The 10,450-nt window shown below is 41.8% G+C and overlaps 1 protein-coding gene across 1 annotated transcript; it reads left to right on the plus strand.

The window, feature by feature from the left end:
• Positions 1 to 2,601: 2,601 nt before the first annotated feature.
• On the plus strand, positions 2,602 to 6,044 carry LOC128375369 (protein L-Myc-1b-like). The gene is made up of 3 exons (XM_053335705.1): positions 2,602 to 2,814; positions 3,293 to 3,913; positions 4,585 to 6,044. Exons 2-3 carry the CDS (start codon positions 3,367 to 3,369, stop codon positions 5,202 to 5,204), a joined length of 1,167 nt encoding a protein of 388 aa, XP_053191680.1. The 5' UTR covers positions 2,602 to 2,814; positions 3,293 to 3,366; the 3' UTR covers positions 5,205 to 6,044.
• The last annotated feature ends 4,406 nt before the right edge of the window (positions 6,045 to 10,450 follow it).

Consider the following 10,450-nt stretch of genomic DNA (forward strand, 5'->3'; position numbering starts at 1 on the left):
GTTTAATACTACTCTTTAAAAAAATAAAATGTGAGATTATCTTGCTAGAAGTGATATCAAATCAATGTTTTGTATGCCAAAAGTAAGTCCCGAGTCCCAGATCAATATAGCTAAGTTCCAAGAAAAGTCTGAGTTCTTATACAGTTTGCGTTTTAATGTAGATTGTAGTTTCAGATGGAAAAAAGGAAATGTGGGTATATATAATTTTCGTCTGCTGAGGAAGTTCTTGTAATATTTTGTTTAAAAGCCTCACAACAGCTACTACACTGACTTTGTTTTGGACTGTTCTGTCAGCTATTATTAACATTTCTGCAATGTTTACCTATAAAAGAAGATCATGAGTCATGTTGTTTTGTATTTGAGTGTGCCGCCAAATTATCATTTCCCTCCTGCTGGTGCAATATGATTGGCCACTATGGAATTGTTCCAAAGTAAAGTTGCTCTCATGACAGGCTTGATTCCCCTGCACACTCTTTTATTTTCATCTTTCTGCTATGCCTGATATGATGCTGAATACACTGATTGATATTGTCTTCAGCACACTTCAGATGTGGAGTGGTCACGCAGTCAGGGACATGTGTCTGACCTCAGGCCAGTCGCTGACAACAGATGTCCATCACTAATCAGTGTCATCAACGTGGCCTGATACAACCAGGGATGCTAAAGGTTTTGTCTTGTCCACTGAGACGCTTAATTAAGGAGGTGATGGGCACGCTATGGACCAAACTGATCAATATGTTCCACAGGGAGAGGCTGAGGTCAAGGGTGGTGTACGATTTTGACCTAGCATTGTCTAGTCATGAGATGTTGGTGAACTTTGACCTTTTGCTTGCGAGTGACCATAAAGCATTTGTTCATTCCAGACAATACGTAGACAGATCATGTCTCTACTTAATAATTGCCTGGTTCAATATGGTTATGTCATTTTTAGTGTTCAAATAATTAAATGTTTCAGGCTGGGTAGTGTATTGGGGTTCCACAGGGTGGTCCTTCCTTCCCCTTTTTCTATGGCAAAGCTGTTACTGTGGCCAGTAAACAGGCCAAATACACTCATGTTTGTTTAGGTTGTTAACTTGTTTGCTGCTGAAGAAGAAGATTAAGCACCTCAGCAGTTCAACACCTGCAACATTCCAGCAGCTGAATCTCAACTGTTGTATGCTCTTTTGTGTTAAAATGCACCACACCCGTCACTATAAAAATGTGTTGCTGATGGCAAAGCAACCTTAAATTACCATTACCTTTTCTATGTCAAGATGTTGAATAAGGAAATGAAAGTCTTTCTGCAATGAATTCCTGTCTTTTGTCATTCACATTGGGAGACATGCTGCTGCAGATCAACAACTTTTTATACCAATTGAACTTTGTGAAACTGTTGGTTAAAAAATGTCCATTATTAATACATTTTAAAAACAGCCAGATCATGGTAAGCATTTGTAACTATTTCAATGAGTTAGAAACAGCATGAATCAACAGAAAAGGGCATAATATCAGTCGGAGCTATTGGGAAAGGGGGCTTTGACCCTCTTTTAAACCTCATAGGTCTGCTGATTTTAACGGGATTAGGGGAAAGAGGATCAGCTAAAAACTAATGTTTGGCGCCAAGGTTAAGACATGACAGCTTTACATCTCTTAGTGTAGAGACTTAATACTGAAGACCTCAGGACACAGTCATTTTGCCAACTGCTGAATCTGAAGCCAATCTCAAATGCATGGATATAATGCATATAAATTAAAGTATGAATTTAGTGCTATGTATAGTATCATTTGTCAATGCATGGATGTAATCAAATCCTTTACATAAGTAAGCAATATCAAAAATATTGCATTACAAGCAAAGTCCTACATTCAAACACATGTGCATGTGTGCTTAAAGTATCAAAAGTGAAAGTACTCATTGTGCAAAGAACGTGTATGACATGTACAGTATCATATATTATAAAAGCAGCAAGTAACAATTATTTTAATATTGATACATTTGGTGATTAATTTATTTCATTATCATTTATTGTTTGATCTATAAAGTCTCAGAAAATAGTAAAAGAAAACCAGCAAACCCTTACTTTTTGGAAGCTGGGACTATATTTGGCATTTTCTCTTGATAGTTGCCTTTGAACAATTATCAGAATTGTTGCTCGATTATTTTTATGATGTCTAGTTTAACACCAAAAATTGTAATAAAGTAATTGGTCAACTAAAGCTGTGAAAGGTAATGTAATGGAATAAAAGTTACAATAAGCTCCTTAAAGTATAATACATAATGGTAATAACCTACTCAAGTATAGAGCAGCTACAATTACTTGGGTACATGGCTAATGACTTTATTCTTCAATAACTACTACTGTTGCTGCTAATAAAACAACTAGGCTATACCATTGATCCCCATCAAGAATTGTGACCATAATTGTTGGTGTAGACTGGGCGGGGCTGTGCGCCTCCCCCCGCCTCTGATGCAAATGAAGGGGCTTACCCGGATCTACCGCTGCAGATATTTCCGAGGCTCCTCCCTATACTTTTATCGTCTTATAACAGGATATCTCACTGGCGCGAAAAACGCACTGTGCGGCTTTCTATTACACATTGTGGGGCGGAACTGAACTAGTGCTTGTTGTTTGAGCCTCAGCATATGGTTTTTTTTTTGCCTTTTCTGCTAAACTAAAACAAAGTACAGACTGGGTGGGAACACTGCATGTGTGGATCCAGCTACAACTCGGACAGCTTTTATCCGCTTGATCTCCACCAGTGGACACTTTGCTCTTTAGCTGCCGAGGGATTTTCCATGCCCTGAATTTCGCATTAGGATTTTACTAAGAGCCGGTGAGTAGTTTTATTCTGGTATGTGCCTTAAAAGTTTCAGTTGAGAAAATAGAAGGCTTTGTAAGAGGCTGAACCCTCCCTGTGACTGTGAAGCACTTTTCTGCTTTGCCGGTTCACATATGGAACAAAGCGCAGTCTACATTTCAGGAAATGCAGCCATGTGAGTTTAACGCAGGATAGTCCTGCAAAACTAAGTCTGCACCCAGCCCATGTTCTCTCCTCTTCAATGAATTATAGTTGACGCCTATATATAACTACATTATGTAATAACCTTGTGTGGCTGGGCAGTTTGAGTCCATCACTGCAAAGAGAGCATCCGCAAGATGCAATCAATTATTAATGTGGTCCCATTTGTAGAACGCTGTAAGAGGAGTGGGCTATCCTAATAGTCCATTAGATGGATACTAGAACTGTGATCATATCTGGTGGAAACTAATTAAATAAGATCAAGGCTAATTACTGGATATTTTTTCCGCAGGTTGTTCTTCAGAGGCCACTGGTGTCATTTGATCATTTTTTGGGATAAACTTGAGGATTTTATCAGCTTGAAAAATGGAGTTCGACTGTTATCAGCACTATTTTCTCGATGATTTTGACACTGAGGAGGATTTTTACAAGTCAACCGCACCAAGCGAGGACATTTGGAAAAAGTTCGAGTTGCTGCCCACCCCTCCCATGTCTCCAACCCGGACTCTGAGCGGTGCTGCTCTGCACCTCTCCTCGGGACATAAGCGGAGCTGGCTGTCCAGCGTCTTGGGTCAGGACGAGGAGGGTGAGGGTCAGTTCATCCCGGACACGGAGGAGCTGTTCGGCAACCTCAGTTCCATCATCATCCAGGACTGCATGTGGAGTAGTTTCTCTGCTAGTAAGCAGCTTGAGAAGGTCAACGGGAGACTGTCAGCTGCGGCACAGACCGGCGTCCCCCCGGTGGCACACATCTCCGTGAGACAGAGCAAAGCGCAGTGCGTCTCGCCCCCCGGTGGCCCTCTCGCCACCTCAGCGACAGACTGCGTCGACCCCGCAGCTGTTCTCACCTTCCCGGCAAGCAGCTGCAGGAAGCCGGCGTCGTCTGGCTCCGAGTCTCGCTCTGATTCCTCTGGTAAGGAAGCAGTCATGCTCTAAATTGCCCCACCCTGCCCCAGCCTCGGGATTATATTGCCCTCTAACAATGCGTAATTTAGAAAGCTGCTCTGCTGTTGCATAATAACTGGTCTTTGGTGCAGCGAGGTTATCAAGTGCAGCAAAGTCACCTCAAGGCAGAATTTTTGCTCTCGCTTTGTCAACGGCATGCTTATTCTGAAAGCTCATGCAATCTTTTAAAAACCGCGCCCCCATCACTTTTGCTTGAATTTCCCCCTTTCAATATCATCCACTGGCTCTGCATTACAGTCAGAGTGCGGTAGAGGGGCGGGGTGACCGAGTCCTGCTGATTTATTACTACTACACCATGAGAGCAACTCTTTCAGATTACCCAAATTAGGGAATGCCCCCTGCCCGCAGATCTCCTCATTTAAATTGTTGATGAATGCTCTTTACTCCATGACAAAAGCTTGAATTCCTGCAAGCTTTGGCATGAATGACCACTGCTGTTAACACCTCAGCTCCTGCTCTGCCCTTTTCAGACTGGGCAATAGTAATTTGCATGCTTGACTGTGGAATGCACTTCCTCATAGCTGGTTTTTAGTTCAATTTTGATTTGTAAGAGAAGGCTCACTTTTTTCTTTATGTGTATTGATGGGTATATGGTTGTTTTTCCTTATGTGATCACAGATGATGAAGAGGAAATTGATGTGGTCACTGTGGAGAGCAAGCAGAACCGGGTGCGGCTGGTGAATGTCCGAAAACCAGTGACCATCACGGTCCGTGCAGACCCCTGCCCAAAACGCTTCCACATGTCTGTGCACCGGCAGCAGCACAACTACGCCGCCCGCTCCCCAGACAGTGAGCCAGAAGCTGAAGAAGAAGACGAAGAAGAAGATGACGACGAAGAGGAGGAGGAAGAGGAAGAGGAGTATGAGGAAGAACCTCAAAGCAAACGTACATGCACAGGGTCCAGTCAGCGCCTGAGCTCATCGGCTTGTGTCTCCCAGACATCGTCCCCATCAGAGTCCCCTCAGAACTCAGACACAGAAGACACAGACCGCAGAAGGAATCACAACTTCCTGGAGAGGAAGAGGAGGAATGACCTCAGGTCCCGCTTCCTCGCCCTGCGGGATCAGATCCCTGGTCTGGAGTCAGCCAAGACTCCGAAGGTGGCCATCCTGACTCAGGCAACAGAGTACCTCACGGAGCTGCACACCAAGGAGAAACGGCAGCTCCAGGAGAGGAAGCGCCTCAAATCCCGACAGCAGCAGCTTCTCCGCAGGTTATCTGAACTGAAGCGCTCTTGAGGCTGCTTCCAAAATAAACTGCTTCACACAGACCAGAACTTTTCCCTCAAGTTATCTGTCACTTTTGAAAAGCTACCATTTTTTTTATAACAACATGCCTCATGTAAATAGTTGTGATTTTTTGTTTGGAAAAATGCTGTGGGCTTCCTATGAATTGACTGTGCTGCCCTATGAACCTGTTATTGGGGAGGAGCAGTTAGTGTGCTGTGTTTTTTTTTCTTTCTGTTGCACAGTGTCTTAGTCATGGACAGGGGGTAATTGAATTGATTTTTATAGCTATGACCAAGATATTTCCTGGTATGCTGTGATGGGAAATGAGAGCAGAGCGTGTTAATAGTTTACCCGTGTGATAGTGAATTTGTAGCCTTTGAAATTTGTGTGGAATGTGTGTGTTGCTTTGAAATGTCTTCATTTCATCGTTGCACACTTACATTGGAGTGAATTGTAAAAAGGCCTTGCTGTGTACATATGAATGAGTGAGTCAGTTTGTTGTTTAATGACTGATTGCTTGATGTACAAAATGTTGAGTAAATTATAGCTTATTACTCCTGGTGAAGGAGACAAAAATCAAAAGTTGGCATCGAATTTTTCTCCTCCTGGATGACGTGCCAGCAGGCACCGAGGAGCTTCTATTTTGTTAAGAAAATAAGAAAAAAATCACAAAAAAAGTAATAAATAGCACTGCTGTACTTTATTCACACGTCACTTTGTAATTACAATGCTTCTTCTGATTTTGGTTGATTTTAAGCATGCTAACAGCAACATTAAATTTTATACCACATTTGCATACAAACCCGAATTCTTTGTTTTTTATTTAAATAAAACACATTACACTGTTGAACACAAGTTCCTGTTTTGTCTTTGTTTTTTTCTGAAGTGACAATCCTGCATCAGAACATTTTGACCTCTCCATCAGATTGGATTTGAGCTCATGTCAAAACTAGTGCCTATTCGTTTCTATGTCAAACTAAGGAAAATTCACACCAAAGTGAAATCCTGATTCAAAGTTTCAAGGCAGATGTAACAAATAACGCTTATCCATAACTCCTCACACTGACAGCGTGGGGAAGATCCACCACATGCTGATGTGCCACTGCCTCTCCAGCAACACCCCCAAACTAGCTTTGAATGAGGGCAGATCATAAAAAAATGAGCCAACTGGTTGATTTCTCACCTCTGTGTCACTTTGCGGTATCTGTTGTATAAACTAGTGTGTCTTATGCGCCAGCTGCTGGTTTAAAGAAGGTTAGACAAAGCTTGTCCTTGAGACTTGCCCTTGAAGTGTGAGTGTGTGATACTGTCGTAGATCCACCCCTCTGCAGTGGCTGCTGCATGCTGGGCACCTGATGTGCTCTGAATTAGGTTACACTCACACACACATACAGTACAATCGGTATCTTTAGAACAGTCCCCTGAGTCCGGAGACAGGTTGTGTGGACTGCTGCTGGGATCCAGTGCAGTGCTATTCACACAGGTATGCAGTCAGAGAAGAGCACTGCTTCATGGCTGTGAAGCATGGCTGTAAAATGGCCTGCAAAGGAAAAAAAGTGCCATAGCAATTTCTACATTATTGGATGGGACTTCCCTCGTACCCCATTGTATTTATTATTTGACATGCCTTTTATTAACATTACTTGTTTTGTATTCCATGTAGGTATTCATGCTGATCAGATGCAGCTCCCCTTGGATGTGATGTCACAAAATCATGCTTCTATGTACACACTTTAACCTCAGATATCAAGTGAGCACAACAGATGAATGAGAAATCAGCCTATCTAGTGTCAAACGCTGCACATACATCATTCTGGACAATGAGGGTTGAACATTCAAGTGAAGAAACAAGAAGAAAAGCACAGTTTTTAGCAAGCAGGAACTTTAAATAGTAATCTAAGAGTACACAGAAAAAAGCTAAGATTTCCTTGTTTCAGCCCCAGTGGAATTTATAACTGTCATGTCAAAATCCCCACATGGACATACTGTATATTGTGGTTACCTTTACAGGCACGCCAACACCCTAAAACTAACACTAACCTGGCATCACAGCATATTGAGTTCAGGCCGTAAGAAAGACACTGCTCCCCTTATGGAATTCACTCTGGATAAAATTGAACTAAATGGACTAGCATGCACTAACGTCTTGCATAATATGCAATTCCTTATATAAGAAAGTGAGTTCCTGAATGATGCTGCCCTATTGATGACCTCACTGACGAGTCTCTGCGTGCCTGGATGATTCAAGTTTGAGCTCCAGTCATTTATATTATAAACTCAAACAACCATTTCATTCAAGCACAGCCTGACAGAGGAGTCAGACACACCCTGAACTCCAACCGTCTCACACCTCACTGGTCCTTGTTATGGCTGAGATTGGTTGGTGTTTGACCTGCCTGTGTTCACTCTCAGTGCCCCATTTTCAGCCCTGAGGGCACTATTCCTGGCACAGTTGTATATTTCCTTTACAAAAAACAACTCTTTTGTCTCAGCAGGCTCAGTTAGATTATCCCAACTACAATAGATTATAATGAGAACAACATATGGCCACAACTGTTTTGACTTTAGTACATTTTTATTAAGAAATCTTTATAAGATTCCTGCAGAACTCAGTGCTTTGTCATAAATATATATATACATATTCCCTTGGTGAACTGAGAGCAGTTCATCCAGCATATCAAGTATACAAGATTTAGTGGATTTATGATCAAGTCTAGCCACAGTAAACAAATCAGACAACTCCTTTGACTGGCCTCAGCTGCAGCTGCTGGGCTGTTTGTACTGTATACTACATCAGGAAGTGAAAGCAAAATGCAATCAGATATCAGGTCCTGGACCAGATAGGAGTAACACGTCTTATACGTTTCCTGTTACCTACCAACTATGAATTCATCTGAGGCAGCACAATAGGAAATCAATGATTAACTTAACAGTGTAGTCGAGGTTCAAAGACTTTCTCCATAAAATTCATTGTTAGTTGCTGATTCAAATTATGACAATAACATTATACAACACAGATATGTTCTGTACACAGAGCGTTTCAGGGGATGCAAATGAGAATATTGCTGGTGTTTCGGGAAAGATCATATCTCCATGTTATCACTTTTTGGGAACTAAAGTAAACAGGCTTGAAAAAAATAAACAGCTTGAAATACCCAGAGAGATTGTTAAAGATATGGTCAAATCATTTTCTCGACTCATAGATTACAATTGTTCATTTGGAGTTAAAAGATAAAAATGACTCAAACTGGTATGAGGTTCTCAATAGCAGCTGCGTGTGTGCTAATGCTGACCATAAACACTTAGTGGTTATGATGATTCTATGTTTCAAAAAATGGGCACGTTTTTCCCAAAGGAAACAATGAGGTAAGAGGATCTCTTTGTCTTGTGGGATGCTCTGCACTGACGGTTAAACTCCACAAACTTGCTCATCCAGATTGTCTGCTCTCAAGTTCATGTCACGCCCACACAGATCAACTCCTGAAGTGTATGTGTGATCACTTTCACACACATTTTCAGAGCGTGGGTGTCTTCTTTTACCAGATATGTCTTTTATTTCCCACATTTGAGGGCTTCTTTCCCATGATAAAGTTAGTCCCAAACAGTTCAACCTTTCTGTCCACTATAATATACATATATCCGATATGTAAGAGGGGATCTGCTGCATCATACATATTCCCCAGACAGCAGGACAGCATGTGACAGCTTTGTTGGTGGCCAGTCATATGTGTGCAGTGAGGGTGGGACTGTGGAGAATTGATGATTTGCCTGAGCAGAGGGCCGCCTATGTCTGATTTATACCACTTCTGTCTACACACCACACACGCTTGTGTAAAAAGCAATCTGAATGATCTTCCCTTTTCTGAAAATATATCTTTCTTGGCTGTGACACTTGGGAAGGTTAGAAGACCTCATAGCTCACTATTTGCTAGATTTAAAGGATCATTCTGCTTTAACACGCAATAATGCTCAGGAAATGCTTTAATTGAATACTTAACTTCTATGATTTATAGGCTAATTTATTCAAACTGTGTTTAACAAAGCAGATCTGGACTGTGTAACTAGGTGAGATAAGAGAAGAATGTTCCCTGGAAAGCTACTATAAAACTGACTACCTAGGAAATCACATATTAATGTATGCATGAGGGTGTGTAACCCTCCCTAATTTACTTCATAACATATAGCTGTGTGGTAATTTCACCCTAATAATATTCCTATGACCTCATTTTTGTATGAGAGTGAATGTATAATCAGTGTGTTTGTGCATGTGTTACCTTTGGCACACACTGCATTACCTCAGAACAATGACTACCTGCTAACATTGGCAGTAAAGGAGAAAGCTGATAAGAAAGGAGCACCACCAGTCATACTCGCCACTCCGGCATTTCTTGCTGAAAAACCACCAATCAGGTCACACAAGTGTAAATCTGCAGTTTGAAAAGTGAATAATATGATGTGAATTGAAACTTACTTTTGCAGGCATTTAATTGAGCAACTCATAAAGTACATCAGTGTTACTGGAAAGAGGGAGGCTACATTTTCGCAACTGTTAACATCCCGTTCGCTGACGCTGTAATGAATCTCTTACCTCTGCACTTTAAAAGAGAAAAAAACACACAGACACACAGGCACATTGAGCAATATTTCCACCATGTTAACTGGTTGGGTTCTGACTGGCCTGACTTGTATGGCGTGTATACATTGCATGTTTACACAGTGAGCCAGAGGAGGAAACGGACCATAAACAGACAGCACTGGTTTGTGATTCTAAGAGCATGGTTGAACTGGCTGCTTATCTCTGACCTACATGTGCATGAATATAGGACATATAATATAGGCGGAAGAGAAATAGGCTTATCTTATGATAACTTGTGATCTGCTGTGTAAGAATGAGCTGTAGAGGAATTGAATAATCTCCCATTAGGAGACTTGGTTCAGGTTGTGTGAAAATATTTCATGCAGCTACATGCACGTCTTACTCAACACTCAACACACACCCTTCCCCTTATTCTATTTTCAAGCTGACGGTCAAGGAAGATGTGGAAAACATAAGTGGAAAGGGATGCAGATACAGAGGGACACACATCTGCTTGTGGGGGCACATACATACACACAGACAAGCTTACAGAAAACTTTCCCTGATCGCAGTCCTCCATCTCTCTGCCTACTGACCCACATTCCAGCCTGATTGTGTCACTGGAACTCAGCCGGGCTTGTGCGGCTACTGTCCATCTGAACCTAATGAGGCTGTGAGC

The sequence above is a fragment of the Scomber japonicus genome, chromosome 16 (assembly GCF_027409825.1).
Source record: "Scomber japonicus isolate fScoJap1 chromosome 16, fScoJap1.pri, whole genome shotgun sequence".
Classification (NCBI taxonomy): Eukaryota; Metazoa; Chordata; class Actinopteri; order Scombriformes; family Scombridae; genus Scomber; species Scomber japonicus.